General features: G+C 45.1%; 1 protein-coding gene across 1 annotated transcript in view; it reads right to left on the reverse strand.

The window, feature by feature from the left end:
- The window catches only part of oca2 (oculocutaneous albinism II), a 692,205-nt gene that overhangs the window by 365,109 nt on the left and 307,967 nt on the right, over positions 1 to 19,129 (reverse strand). Inside the window, exon 13 of the mRNA XM_070891615.1 lies at positions 7,800 to 7,938. Coding sequence (XP_070747716.1) covers positions 7,800 to 7,938 — 139 coding nt within the window. The remainder of the gene's footprint in view (positions 1 to 7,799; positions 7,939 to 19,129) is intronic.

The raw sequence follows: 19,129 nt of genomic DNA on the forward strand, positions 1-19,129 counted from the left end.
AAGCACATGGTATTGGGGGGTAATGTACTGACGTGGATAGTGGACAGGAAGCAGAGAGTCAGGATAAACGGGTCCTTTTCAGAATGGCAGGCAGTGACTAGTGGGGTACCGCAGGGCTCAATGCTGGGACCCCAGCTATTTACAATATACATTAATGATTTAGATGAAGGAATTGAGTGTAATATCTCCAAGTTTGCAGATGACACTAAGCTGGGGTGTGGTGTGAGTTGTGAGGGGGATGCTAAAAGGCTGCAGGGTGACTTGGGCAGGTTAGGTGAGTGGGCAAATGAGTCGCAGATGCAGTATAATGTGGATAAATGTGAGGTTATCCACTTTGGGGGCAAAAACACGAGGGCAGAATATTATCTGAATGGCGGCAGATTAGGAAAAGGGGAGGTGCAACAAGACCTGGGTGTCATGGTACATCAGTCATTGAAAACTGGCATGCAGGTACAACAGGTGGTGAGGAAGGCAAATGGTATGTTGGCCTTCATAGCTAGGGGATTTGAGTATAGGAGCAGGGAGGTCTTACTGCAGTTGTACAGGGCCTTAGTGAGGCCTCACCTGGAATATTGTGTGCAGTTTTGGTCTCCTAATCTGAGGAAGGACGATCTTGCTATTGAGGGAGTGCAGCGAAGGTTCACCAGGCTGATTCCCGGGATGGCAGGACTGACATATGAGGAGAGACTGGATCGGCTGGGCCTGTATTCACTGGAGTTTAGAAGGATGAGAGGGGATCTCATAGAAACATATAAAATTCTGACAGGACTGGACAGGTTAGATGCAGGAAGAATGTTCCCGATGTTGGGAAAGTCCAGAATCAGGGGACATAGTCTAAGGATAAGGGGTAAGCCATTTAGGACTGAGATGAGGAGAAACTTCTTCACTCAGAGAGTTGTTAGCCTGTGAAATTCCCTACCGCAGAGAGTTGTTGATGCCAGTTCATTGGATATATTCAAGAAGGAGTTAGATATGGCCCTTACAGCTAAAGGGATCAAGGGGTATTGAGAGAAAGCAGGAACGGGGTACTGAGGTGAATGATCAGCCATGATCTTATTGAATGGTGGTACAGGCTCGAAGGGCCGAAGGGCCTACTGCTGCACCTATTTTCTATGTTTTCTATGTTTTCTATGTATTAGGTTGCAGATCAGCCATGATCTCATTGAATGGCGGAGCAGACTCGAGTGGCTGAATAGCCTACTCCTGTTCCCATGTTCCATACATTTTACCTTTTTCTATACATTAAGTAGTAAAGATTCCCCATGTTTTCTCTTTAAATATAGACAAAAATAGAGACACACTTCTATAAAAGTGTGTCTAAGCATGTCACACCGACCTAGCCTCTTTGCTGGCCAAAATAACCTTAAACAGTGCTTGACTCAGTGATAGGACTTTCATCACTCACTCAGTCAGAAGGTTGCAGTCCCTCTCAAGGACCCACATACATAATCTAAGCTGACACTTCAATACAGTGCTGAGTAAGTGCTATACTGTCAGATGAGATGTTAAATCAAGACCCTTTTCAGATAAATGGAAAAGATCCCACGGCACTATTTGAAGAAGAGCAAAGTGAGCTTTTTTGGTGTCCTCCCCAAAGTTTATCCCTCAACTATCACCAGCAAAATAGATTAACTGCTCATTTATCTCATTGCTGTGTGATATTTGCCTACTTAGCAACAATAAGAGTAATTATCAATTGTTAACTGGTCTGAAATCCTGAGCTGATATTATTTAAAAGCAATTCATTGGTTTTGAAATGCTTTGGGAAATCCTGAGGATATGAAAAGCATTATACAAATGTAAGTCCTTTCCTTCTTATGCTGTTAAGCATGTCACACCGACTTAGCCTCTCTGCTGGCCAAAATAACCTTAAATAGAATTTTGTTCCTGATTGGGATGATGAAACTAACTTGAACTAAGCATGAGAAAATTAAAGAACACGCATTTATATAGCGCCTTTAACGACCACCGGACGTCCCAAAGCGCCTTGCAGCCAGTTGACTACTTTTTAAAAGTGTAGTCACTGTTGTAATGTAGGAAACGCAGACACCAATCTGCACACAGCAAGCTCCCACAAACAGCAATGTGATAATGACCAGATAATCTGTCTTTGTTAAGTTGATTGAGGGATAAATATTGGCCAGGACACCAGGGATAACTGCCCTGCTCTTCTTCGAAATAGTGTCATGGGATCTTTTAAGTCCACCTGAGAGAGAGCAGTCAGGGATCTTGGTTTAACGTCTCACCTGAAAATCGGCACCTCCGACAGTGCAGCACTCCCCTAGCACTGCACTGGAATGTCAGCCTAGATTTTTGTGCTCAAGTCTCCTTAGTGGACCCACAACTGGCTGACACTATACAAGAAGCCAATATAATCCCAATAATGGAAATTCCTGGCACCGAGTTGTCTGTTAAAGAAGGTCAACTGACAATCAGTGACTCTGTATCCTTCTCAAAGGCCTCAGGTGCAGCAGTCAATCAAACCTCTGGAGCCAAAAACCTGCAGTCCTCAACTAGTGCAGTCTGCATATATGTGTGAACAAAAGACTCCAATACTAAAGGACAGTAATCCTCTCATCAATATTAAGTAGAAAACAAACATTGAAAAATGGCAAGGAGGTCTGCAATTGAATGCAATAGCTATGTCCATTCAAACAAGAAGCATCTTAGACTCACAGAATCATAGAAAGTTACAGCACAGAAGGAGGCCATTTGGCCCATCGTGTCTGTGCTGGCTGAAAAAGAATTCAGTCAAATCCCACTTTCCTGTTCTTGGTCTGTAGCCCTGTAGGTTACGGCACTTCAAGTGCATATCCAAGTAGGTTTTAAATGCAATGACGTTGTCTGCCTCCAGCACCCTTTCAGGCAGTGAATTCTAGATCCCCACCACACTCTGGGTGAAAAAGATTCTCCTCAACTCCTTTCTAATCTTTCTACCAATTACTTTAAATTTCTGCCCCCCTGGTTATTGATCACTCTGCTAATGGCCGGGGCCGTTGGAGGGAGCAGCGTGAGGTGGCCTGGCCCGGAAATCGGCACGGTCCCAGCCTGCAAGACCATCAGCAGGCCGGGGCCATTGGAGGGAGCAGTGTGCGGCGGCATACCACTGCAGGGAGCAGCCCGTGCTGCTGCAGGAGGGCGATGGCTATGAAGCCAGGTCGCTGATTGCAGTGCGGGCAGGCACAGCTAGAGAGGCGAAGGAGCGGCAAGAGTCCGTAGAGGGAAGTGACCGGGGCCCAAGAGAGGCGTGAATCTGGGGCCCAGAAGAGGTGAGGGCCCAGGGGCAGCACGGGCCAGCCCACACTGCGATATGTGTGCGCACTAGGTCCATGCAGCAGAGCTGGTCTCCAGTTAGTCTTGGGTAATCCTTGCCATTGGACCAAGACCTAACTCTGTCAAGCTCATGTGGTGGCTGGTGTGCAACGGCAACCACACGTTAAAAAAAATCCACGCACAGGTATCTTCCACCCTTCACGATGTAGTTCTGGATCTGGAATATTAGGTCCTTCATTGAAGCACCTGTGAACTCATCCCTTTTTGGTGTGGAAACAAGTCATCCTCGCTTCAAGGGACTGCCTATGATGATGATGATGATGAAGGGAAACAAGTGCTACCTATACTAAGGTGTCAGCTGTGGCTCAGTGGGTAGTACACTTGCCTCTGAGTCGGAAGGTTGTGGGTTCCAGGGACTTAAGCACATAAATCTAGGCTGACACTGCAACGGAGTGCTGCAATGTTGGAGGTGCCGTCTTTTGGATGAGACGTTAAACCGATGTCGTGTCTGCTCTCTCAAGTGGACGTAAAAGATCTCATGGCACTATTTTGGAGAAGAGCAGGGGAGTCATCACCAGTGTCCTGTCCAATATTTATCCCTCAATCAACACAATAAAAAAAATTGATTATTTGGTCATTATCCCATTGCTGTTTGTCGGAGCTTGTTTGTGCACAAATTGGCTGAAGTGTTCCCTACATTACAACAGTGACTACACTCCAAAAGTATTCATTGGCTGTAAAGCACCTTGGGATGTCCAGTGGTTTGAAAGGCACTATATAAATGCAAGTCTTTCTTTTATCCCGCCATTGCAGGAACTCAGGACCTTTAGCCCCATTTCCTGAGGGAGAGAAATCCCGGTAGAGGCAGCGGTAGATGCCATCACTCAAATTTACCCTCAACTCAGCCGTTATTCCCCCTACTTTCAGGCAGGATCACAGAAGGGAATTCACCTCAATGTGTTTTACATAATACTTTGGACCTAGTGAAGCCTACCATAGGAACGCTGTCTAGCCTCTAATTGCATGGCTATTTCTTTGAGAAATGCCCCTTGTGACTGTAGGCTTTTTAGTCCTTCACATGTTCTTTCTAGAAATAGAGCATTCAAGTGAAAAATTCAACACAGACAAAAATCCATTTTTATTATCACATTATTAATCAACACATAAATGTGTTCCTATGAATTGATTCATTGCCAATATCACTCGGCATGATTTCAACCCCAAAGGTTTTGAATTATTTTTCAAATTGAAGATATTTTCTAAATTATTAGTAATAAGCTTGTTCGGCAAGGGTAGAAACATAGAAACATAGAAAATAGGTGCAGGAGCAGGCCATTCGGCCCTTCGAGCCTGCACTGCCATTCAATATGATCACGGCTGATCATGCAACTTCAGTACCCCACTCCCACCTTCTCTCCATACCCCCTGATCCCCTTAGCCGTAAGGGCCACATCTAACTCCCTCTTGAATATATCCAACGAACTGTACTCAACAATTTTCTGTGGTAAAGAATTCCACAGGTTCACCACTCTCTGGGTGAAAATGTTTCTCCTCATCTCGGTCCTAGATGGCTTACCCCTTATCCTTAGACTGTGACCTCTGGTTCTGGACTTCCCCAACATCAGGAACATTCTTCCTGCATCTAACCTGTCCAGTCCCGTCATAATTTTATATGTTTCTATGAGATCCCCTCTCATTCTTCTAAATTCTAATGAGTATAAGCCTAGCCGATCCAGTCTTTCTTCATATGTCAGTCCTGCCATCCGGGGAATTAGTTTGGTGAACCTTCGCTGCACTCCCTCAATAGCAAGCACGTCCTTCCTCAGATTAGGAGACCAAAACTGCACACAATACTCAAGATGTGGTCTCACCAAGGCCCTGTACAACTGCAGTAACATCTCCCTGCTCCTATACTTAAATCCTCTCGCTATGAAGGTCAGCATGCCATTTGCCTTCTTTACTGCCTGCTGTACCTGCATGCCAACTTTCAATGACTGATGTACCATGACACCCAGGTCTCGTTGCACCTCCCCTTTTCCTAATCTGTCACCATTCAGATAATAATCTGCCTTCCTGTTTTTGCTACCAAAGTGGATAACCTCACATTTATCCACATTATTCTGCATCTGCTATGCATTTGCCCATTCGCACTGCCACCCAGCTCAGTGTCATCTGCAAACTTGGAGATATTACATTCAATTCCTTCGTCTAAATCATTAATATATATTGTAAATAGATGTCGCACTTTATCAGGGAGGCTTTGAGGGTGTCCTTGTATCGTTTCCGCTGCCCACCTTTGGCTCGTTTGCCGTGAAGGAGCTCCGCATAGAGCACTTGCTTTGGGAGTCTCGTGTCTGGCATGCAAACTATGCGGCCTGCCCTGGGAGTCCCTGGCCAAAGACCGCCCTAAGTGGAGAAAGTGTATCCGGGAGGGCGCTGAGCACTTCGAGTCTCAACGCCGAGAGCAGGCAGAAATCAAGCGCAGGCAGCGGAAAGAACGTGCGGCAAAGCAGTCCCACCCACCCCTTCCCTCAACGACTATCTGTCCCACCTGTGACAGAGTCTGTGGCTCTCGTATTGGGCTGTTCAGCGACCAAAGAACTCACTTCAGGAGTGGAAGCAAGTCTTCCTCGATTCCAAGGGACCGCCTATGATGATGATGATGATGATGACAATTGTACTGCAAGTGCAGCATCAATCACATACCGACCCCATGTACAGAGCTGCACAACATACCTCCTGATATCCAAATTCAACCCACTGTTGTGCCCAATGAAATGCTTTTAATATTATAAATATAGATTGTGAAAACACAGTATGTGAGGAATTGCTGAACAAATGGAGTGTTTGGTAAGATCTAGGGAAGTAGGGCAGGGAAGAAAAGTTGGGCAAAATGAATCTTTAAGAAAACTAAATATGAAAATTAAAATTTTTTAAAGTTCTCAATGCAAAAGATTTGTCTATGGCCATGTAGACCTAACCTACATATGTCATGGAGAAAGCTCTTAAAGTGGACCATTCTTGGCTGTTTGAGAAAGTTAATATGCCTGAAACCTATCCAGTTGGAAAAACAAAGCTCCTTTAAATTCATACTATAGTAATCATACGTAAAATTATCTCCTCCCCCGCAAAAACTGGGTGCTACCACTAAACCACAACTGACCAAAAATCAATACATATAGGGAGCGAAATTGCCCCGCATCCCGCTTGGGGCGCACAATTCGAATTAAATAAAAATTTATCGCCCAGCGAAAGCGGAACCTAAGTGACCCCGGAATTGGGGTCTTGGTGCATGAAAGAACATCCGGGCGGTATCGGAGGCGCTCTGCGTTAGCGCGGTGCTGATGACGTCAGCACGACACAGAGGTGCTGCTTCGTGCTGGCGGGTCACAACATCCTTCCCCTTCTCTTAAAGGGGAGGGCGGCTGCGAACTCTGCAGCCACTTCCGTGGCATCCAATGGGCCACCAGCAAGGGTTTCAGCCGGGCCAGCGGCCCAGCACTCAAGAGGGGGTGCCGGGCTCCTTGTTGGTGGTCGCCATTGTCGTGTCGACTGCAATGTCAGCCGACAAAGAAAAAGGATGGCGGCTGCGGTGCAAGTCCCTCCCCTTTAAGAGCAGATGGGGTGTCCCAGACATCACAGCTTTGCGACACGCAAAGCTGTCGGTGGTATCGCCCCGCACCAACCTCGCTCCTGCGGGGCAGTTTCCCTCACGGGGCGTAAAGGGGTCTGCGTGCAGGGCGATAAGCTGTCGACGTGCACGCCAATGATGTCATCGCTGTGTGCACCGCCGCCTGCGGTGAAAACTATGGGGCCTGGCACAAAGCCGGCATCCTGGGGGCAATTACTGCCGGTTCGCTTCCGTCGTCTGCCCCTGGGTAAAAAGTCCTTATCGCCCTGTTAGTGCCCCCTGGAGGTGCTAACATGCCTTTCAGAAAGGGGCAATTTCTACCCCATATTCTCTTAACAGTGATAGACTGTGAAAAGGCCAGTGGAAAGAAAACTGAAATATGAAAGGAAGTTAGTAAATACTGAAAATACACAGCAAGAACCTGAAAGGGGATAGTTGGTTAATCTACGGGGCAAAAGGCTCCCTTGGGTGAAACATTACACCATAATATTGGTAGGTCCACCATTTTGAAAAATTATAGATAAGAGTAAGGTGGCAGTTATCCCTTGTTCTTTATTTTATGTCGTTAAATCAGTGATCATATCACTATATAAATTATGCCAACATTGTCCATTTGTGTGATCATTTAAAAGTCTGCAATACTTTCAAGTTAAAACTACTAACATAGACTGAACACTGATACAATAAATGAGTGAAAGATTAATTTACACTCTATGTCCTTACCTAGCTTTAGGAATCCACAGGGATTAGTTCCTTATATTCGTTACATGAGTTCCAGCTTAAAAGTGACTAAATAATTAAAATATACACCTTTGAAACACAGCATATCTTGGCGGTCATATTATGACAAATTGTTCATCATCGAAGTTAATAAAGTTGAAAAGAATTGCATTACTTTATTCTGCAGTGCCTGATTGGAGACGATGATGACGTTTGGTGGATCCCCAACTGCTGTGGCTGCTCCGCCGATGTTCGTGAAGACAACTTCTGCAATCAGGACATGCCTGGGGTCCAGATTGAGCACCTCACACAACCTGTAGGAGATATAATATCATTAGGGATATTAAGCCCAGATTAAACTGCCTTTGGACACTCCACCAAGCCCCCCAAAAACTAGAAAAAAACAATCACTGCCAACTGTTGGCTCCAGAGATTTCAGAATTATACGGACTGGGATCCTGTTGCGGAGGAGATAAAATGGATAATAGATGATTAGTTCAATGTTTATTGCGGCAAATTAAGAACATAAGAACATAAGTTATACGTTTCAATGAGATCACCTCTCATTCTTGTGAACTCAAGGGAATATAGGCCTAGTCTGTTCAATCTCTCCTCATAGGACAATTCCTCCTATCCCAGAAATCAGTCTAGTGAATCTTCTAAGGCCAGTAAATTCTTCATTAGGTAAGGAGACCAAAACTGTACACAGTACTTAGCACCGCCTCACCAACGTTTTCTCTAAGCTGCGGCATGCATGGACGCATGATAATCTGCAAGATCCCGCGCAGGCTGCTCACCAGCTTTTCCATTTGAAATACTCGCGCATGCGCAGAAATTTAAAGGGACCGCGCACTGAAATAAACAGGCCGCACATAATAAAGCACAGTTTACAGGAAACATTGCTTCTCACCCATAGATGCTGCTTCTCGTTAGGATATAATTCCATGAACCTCAGCCCTCACTAAATAACACCTCAACCATCTGACCATTCTTTATGTGCAAGGCTATAGAGTGATTATACAGGCTAATCGTTCCCTGGAGGTTTCAAGGACCAGCTCTAACATGTTCTAGCCCAGTATCTGCACAAGCACACAGTACAGCAGAGGTCACTGCATAGAAATTGGAAGTGAGGATCCCGGTTAACTTTTCCCCAGGGAGCATAGATTGAGAATTGAACGTGTTATCTTCCATCCACGTGGCTTAGTATCTTAACAGCTATTGCATTTATCCAGTAAGCCATCAGGAGAAGTTATTCAACATTTTAAATTTATTTACAAACAAAAGTGACCTGATCTGTTGCCATCATGAGGAATGAAAGTGTAACCAAAATGGAATTTTTCTCCCCTGGTTTTTCTTGTCTCTGTCTGGCTTAAAGTAGCAGTTTGAAACACCATACCCAAAAGGAGGTTGAAGCTTCACTAAAGACATCAAGAGAGAAATTGAGATCATTTGTGCCTCCCGTTAGCCAACAACGTTTCGCCCAGGCGTGAAACTGCTAATGACGCCTGCTAAATTACGTGGGAGTTTAGCGGCCCTGTTCCACTGCGCTGGCGATGACAACATCATCACTGTGCGTAGCGACTCGTTTTCACCCTGGAGCAAAAATTCGGGAGCGCCCCCTAAAGCAGCACCAAACGATAGTAGCGACAGCTTCAGGGGGTGCATACCGGGCTGCAGACTACTTGCAAGGCGCTAGTTAAAGGGGAGGTGGTATGCACGGGAAAAAAAAATTGTCCAGCTTGAGTGTCGGGCTGATTGCACGCACCCCGCTCCCCGGTGGTCCAGGTAGGGACCCGCAGAGTCGGCAGCTTGGTCCTCCCCTTTAATGAAGGGTAAGGCCCCGTCTACGCGGCAGCACTATGCGTCCTACCACCTAGCATGCGCCCCTCTCCATGTGCTTCCGTCCTGCTCACGCCCCACAGAGAACCTGGAGCGCGTCATTTTGCACTCCACCTCCTCTCAATATCGCAAGCAGGGCGGACGTCCGCACCTGCTGCAGGAACTCCTACTTTGTGGCTGTTACTGTCCCCAAAATGGGGTGCCACACAATTTCCCCTACGCCCCGCCCCCCCAATCAATTTTGTTCAGAGACCAGGGTCTGCCGTGCCATCCAAAGTCAAACAGTACACCAGAGGAACTGGGTCGTAGAGGACTACTGATGAATCTTCACCCCTTGATCGGACATTGTAAATTTCCCCTCTGTCCGTTCAGCCAGTATCTTGGCTCCCCTTCCCTCGACTGTACTGTCACATTTCTACGACAACAAGCGACAGTACTGTCAACCTACAGCAAGAACAGAAGATGAGGTGGCGCGGTGGCCCGAAACTCACCAGAACCGCTAGGGACTGGAGGGAGAAGACCTGGTCTGGGCCAAGGTTCCCTCTCTTTTGGCCTCTCAACACCTGGAGCAGTGATGTTGGTTCATACAGATCCATTGTCCATGTTTCAGATCGTCACCGGGCTTCTGGTCCCTTTACCTGAGGTGTCTCCCTCTTTGGAAGCTGTAGCCGCTGCCCCACTGCAGCAACAGAAGATGTACTGGGTTGGCAGTGGCGAGCTCCCTCTGCAGAGCAGTGATGCCACCAGAAGCCTGCCGTAATGCTTAATTGATAATTGGTAATACAGTGTCAATTAGATCTGCAGTGGGGTGTGACCATTCTGCAGAGAGAGCCCGTCACTGCCGATCCAGAAATTCTTGTGCTGACACTGCACCAGAGGAAAATCCAACGCAAGATGGCTAGTTTAATGCCACAACACCTCTTGCTTTCGTAATTGCAAAATTGTTGAGGGGTGACATTCCACAAGAACGCTTCCTGTATTCCCATCAGGATGGGTTGTACAAAGAAGGCTACTCGCATTTGATCAGTAAAATCAATCAAGTTCGAAATGTTTTAGGAATATTTCTGGCATCTATTGTGAGTGGAAATGTCAAATTTCCCTCGCCAGAATGACATACCTGTATATTCATGATCTTTCTTCAATGGAATTGTAACTAATAAAAGAAAGCACATTTTTTGTTTTAGCAGTTTGGTCTGACTTGCCGTAAAGCATCATCATCATAGGCAATCCCTCGGAATCAAGAAAGACTTGCTTCCACTCTTAACATGAGTTCTTAGGTGGATGTACAGTCCAATATGAGTGCCACAGTCTCTGTCACAGGTGCGACAGATAGTTGTTGAGGGAAGGGATGGGTGGGACTGGTTTGTCGCACACCGTAGAGCACAGGGATGAAGAAAGCTGTGTAAGCTTGCAATTACGTAATTCATACAAAGACTGTTTTACGTTTTTGCTGAGGAACAAGATTTCATAGAACACACAACACAGAAACAGGCCATTCGGCCCAACCAAATCTATATCATCAATAAATCTATCAAAACCTTTCATAATTTTAAAGACCTCTATTAGATCACCCCTCTCTCAGCCTTCTCTTTTCAAGAGAAAAGAGTCCCAAGCTATTCATCCGTCCTTTTACACATTTCTTGCAGAAAAGTCTTTTATTTCAACTTCTGCAAGAAGAGTTCAAAGGGACTGATCTGATTGGGTTGTTTTGATAAACACCTTGGAATCTGTCTCCAGTCTCCTATTACTCGATTGTGCTGCTCAATATCTACACTGTTTGCTTCTATAAGTAGTTCAATTTATAAATAAATCTAGTTAATCGGCTATCTTGTTACGAAAAGTGTCTGCATGGCTAGAATTATCTGCCTTCTACAATGTGAGATGTGGTGGCACTCGCCATACTCTCCAATAGCAAGTTTATAATAGATTAAGAGTGGTACTGAATATCATAAAGATAGCTGTGATCAAGGATGGATCCAAAAAACAGGAATTTCAGTTGGAATCCGTATGGAATGTCGGAGCCGGAGACAGTTACCGAGAAAAAATGTGTGACTGTGAAAGCGAGTTTTAGTCGATGTCTGGTCAAACATGGGAAGGGAAACAGAATTGAGAGATTTAAACAGTTGAAATGTAATACATTGAGGATTGGTTGCCCAGGTACTATAGACACAAGGTTAAGTTTTAGATCATTGTGGATGCACACTCATCTATAGAAACTACCTTTTGTTTAATGGAACAAGTAAAATTTATCAGGAGCAAGACCAGATTTTGCCTACTATGTAGAACTTGATCGGTATTTTAATTTATTTACAAACAGTATTGACTTTATTTGCTACAATCGAATGGAAGAACTAAGCGAAGCTTCTGTTTCGAATAATTTGTCTTTACATCTCAAACTTTACAGACAATCCTCATAATCCTTTCATACATAGCTGTGTGTGCCACTGACTTTGGGCTATTTCTCAGCAAACTAACAACTATATTTATGTTTTATATACATTCTGAATTTACAATAAAACATTTAGTAATTCTGCATTCCTACACCCCTGACAGCTTTGGAAAAAGTTAAAATATTGCACTTACTATTTTATTATTACATAGAATCTATAGCACAGAAACAGGCCATTCATCTCAACTGGTCTATGCTGGTGTTTATGCTCTGCACGAGCCTCATCTAACCCTATTCCTTTCTCCCTCATGTGCTTATCTAGCTTCCCCTTTAATGCATCTCTGCTATTTGCCTCAACCACTCCCTGTGGCAGTGAGTTCCACATTCTCACCACTCTCTGAGTAAAATATTTCTCCTGAATTCCCTCTTGGACTTATTGGCGACTATCTTATTTTTATGCACCTAGTTTTGTTCCCCCTCACAAGTGGAGACATTATGGTCCTTTGTCTTTATCATTTGTTTCTTCTCACTAGGGCAGGGAAACAAGAGCCAATTATATTGCCTGAACTGCTGAGATTAGCTAGTTCATTACAGACCGGGAATCACTGGTGGGATCTTCTCACCTGTATAGCTTCATGCTGCATCAAGTGTTTGGTGGTAAAAGCAGAATCCAAATCCAAGGAGCATGTATGATAGCTCAAAAACAGATATGGATTTGGTTAATTAGCTGAATGCAAATGCAATACACCACTGAGCATGAATAACCAGCTGATATTCTCCCCTCTCATCTTTCACTCAATTGGTGATTAAACCATTTCCATCACACATGAATATACAAAAATGACAGGTAGGAAAAGACCAGCTGGTTCATCAAGCCTGCCCCACACCACAATGGCTGGACCACCATGGCTAAACACTTCTTCCGTCCCCCCTGTGGGAGCAAAAGTCCGTGTTACCCGAATACCTCGCTCTCTGCGCAGTCTGTGAGATTAGCACATGCTGGGTTAAATGTTCAATTGGTAGGATGTGTAAGAGTCATTCAGCCATATTCACCTGTGTGTTATGGTAATAAAATGCATGGCAAGAGTCAATTGTGGCAATCATCATCATAGGCAGTCCCTCGGAATCGAGGAAGACTTGCTTCCACTCTAAAAATGAGTCCTTAGGTGGCTGAACAATCCAATACGAGAACCACAGTCCCGGTCACAGGTGGGACAGATAGTCCTTGAGGGAAGGGATGGGTGGTTTGCCGCACGCTCTTTCCGCTGCCTGCGCTTGATTTCTGCATGCACTCGGCAATGAGACTTGAGGTGCTCAGCACCCCCCCGGATGCACTTTTTCCACTTAGGGCGGTCTTTGGCCAGGTGTCAGTGGGGATGTTGCACTTTATCAGAGAGGCTTTGAGGGTGTCCTTGTAATGTTTCCTCTGCCCACCTTTGGCTCCCTTGCCGTGAAGGAGTTCTTGGTAGAGCGCTTGCTTTGGGAGCCTCGTGTCTGGCATGCGAACGATGTGGCCTACCCAGCGGAGCTGATCAAGTGTGGTCAGTGCTACAATGCTGGGGATGTTGGCCTGGTCAAGGACGCTAATGTTGGTGCGCCTGTCCTCGCAAGGGATTTGTAAGATCTTGCGGAGACATGGTTGGTGGTATTTCTCCAGCAACTTGAGGTGTCTCTTGTACATGGTCCATGTGTCTGAGCCATACAGGAGGGCGGGTATTACTACAGCCCTGTCGACCATGACCTTGGACCAATTTTAGGAGGTTGAGTGGCTGGTTGTTTAGTTTACAATGTCATTCTGTTAGCATTTGTATGTACCTTTGATGTACCATGATTTATTGATAGTATGCATTGAATGTAGTGATCAAACACCTGACCTAGTATAGGAAATGTAAGTGAACACTATTTTAGTAGCATACACTGGAATCATGGTTAGGGTGTGTCTCAAAAGCAGCTAGAATACACTGGTTTTGTGAAGTATGTGTCTCAGGAGTTTTCATACTGGTTTTGCAAGTATGAAGTTTTAATAAAGACCTAATCCTGCATTACTACAACTGAGTGCGTGTATATTCTGACATTTATAGCAACAAAACAAAAAAGAATAAGAAAGCAGTCCAACACCCCTACCTCTGCAACCTCACCCCCACAGCCATTTTGCAAACATTTCAGAACATAGAATTCTTTTAGGATCAGAAAGGCTATTTTCCATTTTTCCAGTCACCTCAACACGATCCACCCACCTTGCTCGATTCCTTAGTTCTCCAAAACGCTCTTTACTTGGATGGAGAGCAAGATGAAAGTGTTGACCTGCCCCGATAGAAAGCCTGGGGATTAAGCGGGACGGGAACATTGCTCTGTGGCTGCAATCCCACATCTCCACATTAGTGTCATTTGGCTTACTGCCCACTGATATACTCTCTATGGTCAATGTGGAAAGATTTCTAGAAAACCTTAATGCAAACACTAATATTCCCGTGAGCATTAGGACAGCTTAATGATTTGCATCTTCATTTTTTTTTATTCAATTAAAACTGCATTGCTCTGGAAATGAAGGATGAATTACATCTCAGAAATGGTTGCATTGACTGAACTTTCAACGGGGCTGAAAATGGGGCTATTGTCTGTTAATCACGTATTAGAGCTTTTCTTTTGTGATTCAAGCATTACAGAGATTCTTGTGAAACAAAATGCCAGATATATTTGTGAGTTGAATGCGATATTCTTTACACAGCAGTTATTCAGGTTTTCCTTAATGCCTCTTAATAGCAAGACAGCTTTATCCTGATAGCTACGGCTAATCCCTCTCCTAATCTCATGCCCCTGCTAGTTTCATATTCGATGCAACTATCATTCTTCTCAGTTGATGACTGATGTTTGGCCTGTGCTGCAGGAGGTAAACCTCTCCATGCCAACCAGCAAGTAATTGCAGTTCAGATTAGAATTTTTTTTAATTGTAAAGCAGCCACTGGGAGAAAAATAAAACGAAAATTTTAGTGGAACACATTATCAAAGTACAAATTGTCATTTCCTAAATTTCCATTCCATCAAATTAAATTAATGTGCCAGTGGAGAGTATCACTGAGTGTGGAGATGTGTCTGATTGCCTCAGTTCTCATACTATGGTGTATAGCACTCAAAGGTATCTCCTTCTGTGGAACGGGAAAAAATATATATTTCGGAAAGTTCCCCCGAGACTACCTACGTTGGCTGCCGGGCAACAAACTGCGCAGGTAGTGGCGGCTCAGGAGTCTGTCCATCCAACTGCTCTGCACTGCAGGCTCATGTCAGACGTGGTTCAGTGGGTAGCACCCTTGCCTCTGAGCCATGAAGGTTGTGGGTTCAAGTCCCACTCCAGTGACTTGAGCACAATAAATCTAAGCTGACACTCCAGTACAGTGCTGCATTGTCAGAAGTGTTGTCTTTCAGATGAGATGTTAAACCAAGGCCACGTCTGCTCTCTCAGGTGGATGAAACAATCCCACTATTTTGAAGAAGAGCAGGGGAGTTATCCCCACTGTGCTGGCCAATATATATTCCTCAATCAACATCACTGAAACAGATTATCTGGTTATTATCACATTGTTGTTTGTGGGAGCTTGCTATGCGCAAACTGGCTGCTGCATTTCCTACATTACAACATTGACTACAATTCCAAAAGTACTTCATTGGCTGTTATGTGCTTTGGGATGTCCTGAGGTCGTGAAAGGCGCTATATAAATGCAAATCTTTCATTTTTGAAAAGGCCCCATTTAATGAGCGAAAGATCACAGAGTCTGGACCCTGCACTTAAGTCTTAGCTCCGTCAGAGGCCAGGAATCACCTCAGAGCTGCTCCTGCTCTACTGTCCTAACTTCACCATGAGCGCAATGGAAATCCTGTTTACACACAATCACCTATGGCAGCAGTGAGGGTAGCTCAGAGTAAATACCGAGCCAGAATTTTTTTTTGTTGCCATTATTTGTACAAAAACGTACATTAGATCGAATGACTACTTCAATCTTTTAAAAATATATTTATGGAATGGATGTGCAGCAGCTGTTTAGTCCAAGAAAGAAAGACTTACATTTATATAGCGCCTTTCACGACCACGACATCTCAAAGAGCTTTACAGCCAATGAAGTACTTTTGGAGTGCAGTCACTGTTGTAATATAGGAAATGCAGCAGCCAATTTGCGCGTAAGGTTGGGACAAATGAGACAGGAGAATATTCAAAATGGCAGTTATTTTGTTTAGTCTGGGGGCTATTCAATGTTCAGTGAAAAGAGCGAAAATGCTACAAAATTTCAAAATGTGATGTTTAAGAAGATAAAAAACAATGATGTGACAATTTTTAAAATGTAAAATAAAGCATTGTTGTTACAAAGCGTTGGAGCTTCTATCCAATGCACCACCAAGTGGCAAGACCCTTATTTGCAGCCATGATTCCCAATATATTGAGCCCCCAATGTCAGTTTATATAGCATGATTCACATCCTTCGAATGTCTCAAAATGCTGCATATCCAATGATTGAGGTTCAGGAATGAATATTGACCAGGACACCAGGAGAACTCCCTGTTCTTCTTTGAGCATTGTAATGTATGCACCTGTTAGTATGCTCACAGGTTTGTAGAGCTGTTGCGCTCCCAGGCCGCCTGCAATTTCTGCGGTCTGGAGGAGTCCGTGTTCCACGTTTATGTCGAATGCACGAGGTTGCAGCCCCTCTTCCAATATTTGAAGGGGCTGCTCCTCAAATTCTGGTTGCACTTCAGTCCCACACTCCTGATCTTTGGGCACCCTGTGCGGAGGGGAACGGGTAGGTCCGAAGGCCTCCTCATGGGCCTGCTCCTGGGCATGGTCAAAGGGGCCATCAGCCGGTCCAGGCAGCGGGCAGTCGAGGGGGTCGTTCAGCCCGACTGCCTGCCTCTCTTCCGCGCTTACATCCGAGCCAGGGTGTCCCTGGAGATGGAGCACACGGTGTCCACAGGTACACTCACGGCCTTCCGCGAGAGGTGGGCACCAGAGGGACTGGAGTGCATCATCACCCCCGGTAACAAAATTTTAATTGGATTTTATATGTTTTAAAGTTTAATTTGTTTTTATTGCCGGTTTTAGTGCCCCCCCCCAGTCAGGGGGCACTTGTATAATTTGCCTCTCGGTGCCCTAAAAAACCCCACAAAAAAACACCAAAAAAACAAAATAAATAAAGGGTACCTGAAAAGTGTTTGGAGTGTCCCACCCACCCACCCCCCCCCCCCCACCTACCTTTAATAAGGGGGCACTTGGATTAATTGTTTTTTGTTTTGCAACAAAAGAGTTGTAAAGCTGTTGACACAAAAAAAAGACACTTGAAAAGTGTTTGGAGTGTCCCCCAGATCAGGGGGCACTTGATTTAACTGTTTAATTTTGTTTCCAACCAAAAGAGTTGTAGAGCTGTTGTGCTCCCAGGCCGCCTGCAATTTCTGCGGTCTGGAGGAGTCCGTGTTCCACGTTTATGTCGAATGTTGAAGCCCCTCTTCCAATATTTGAAGGGGCTGCTCCTCAAATTCTGGTTGCACTTCAGTCCCACGCTCCTGATCTTTGGGCACCCTGTGCGGAGGGGAGCGGGTAGGTTGGAAGGCCTCCTCGTGGGCCTGCTCCTGGGCATGGTCAAGGGGGCCATCGGCCAGTCCAGGGAGCGGGTGGTTGAGGGGGTCATTCAGCCCGACTGCCTGCCTCTCTTCCGCGGTTACATCCGAGCCAGGGTGTCCCTGGAGATGGAGCACACGGTGTCCACCGGTACGCTCGCGGCCTTCCGCGAGTGATGGGCACCGGAAGGACTGGACTGCATCATCACCCCCGGCAACCAAATTTTAATTTGATTTTAATGTCTAAAGGTTAATTTGTTTAATTTGCCAGTTTTTAGTGCCCCCCCCGCCCCACCCCCTTTTAGCCAGGGGGCACTTGTATAATTTGTGTTTTAGTGCCCTCAAAAAAAAAGGGCACCTGAAAGATTTTTGGAGTGTGACCCCCCCTTTTAATCAGGGGGCACTTGATTAAAGTATCACAACAAAATAGTTATAGAGCTGTTGCATTGTGAGTGGCTTAGCCAGTTACGTGATGTTCACAAGACTCAATAAAACCCCAGTCAGTTGGGTCTAGGTCATCCATGATGAGATATGCAGTTGTGAGTTTCATGGATGAACTGGTAATGTGTAGTGTGATTATTAAACCTTTGTTAATAAACCAACTAGTTTTTAATAACAATATGTTGCTATGAATTCTTAAGCAAAGAACCCATGAAACAAATACATTACAAGCATTTAATAAATTGCATGCGAAAGGCTATTGGTTAAGCTTAAAGCTGCAGGGATTCAGGGTAATGTACAAGAAATTGGCTGAAAGGTAGAGAACAATGGTTAAAAGACCCTTGGCGGGCAGGGGGAAGTACTCAGTGATGTGCCACAGAGCACGGTGTTGAGATCAGTACTGTTTTTAATACAAATCAGTAACTCACATTCAGAGGAGACCTCCCAGAAGCTACAGGATGAGCTAAACAAAATATGTTGAGTTGGAAGAATAATAGCAGATGAAATTAATGTAGAAAAATGTAAAGTGTCGCAAATAAGAAAGAAAAATAAGCAATGCACATACTTCATGAATGATGTTGAAATAGGTAAGGATGAAGTGGAAAGAGGCTTCATAGACTTACTGCTCAACATATTCAACCATTGCAGGGCAGCAATCAAAAAAGCAAATAGAATGTTAAACTATATAGTCAAAGTAGTAAAATACAAGTCATAGTAAGTCATAATCAAACTGTACACTGCACTGCACTGATGTCATCGTTGTGCACAGCGACCTGTTTTTGCCCCGGAGTGGAAATTGGATAGCGTCCCATGAGGTTGCCACAGGTGATGTCAGCACCAGCCTCGAGGGTCACGAGCCAGGCCGCACTTCACTTGCAGGGCAAAAAGTAAAGGGGAGTTGCACGCCGCCATTATTATTTTTTGCCGACTTACCGGTCCGGCCTTTCGTTTATTATTTTGTGGGGTCCGTGCCGCAATGGTGCAGCATGGCACCCTGCTCCCCGGTTGAGTAATGGTGGGCACTTGGCCCATTGCAGTGCTTACAGCGTGCCCTCCCCTTTAACGGAAGGGGAGGGCCCTATGCTCACGCCAGCGCTACACAGTGCTCTGCGTAGCGCTAGAAAATTCGTGCGCTCCTGACTACAAGAGGAGATGGAGCGCCTAACATTGTGTTCCACTTCCTCTAGGGGGCGGTAACCCCAATTTCGTGGTTGGGGCGATACATCCGCGCCGGG

Source organism: Pristiophorus japonicus, chromosome 10 (assembly GCF_044704955.1).
Source record: "Pristiophorus japonicus isolate sPriJap1 chromosome 10, sPriJap1.hap1, whole genome shotgun sequence".
Lineage (NCBI taxonomy): Eukaryota > Metazoa > Chordata > Chondrichthyes > Pristiophoridae > Pristiophorus > Pristiophorus japonicus.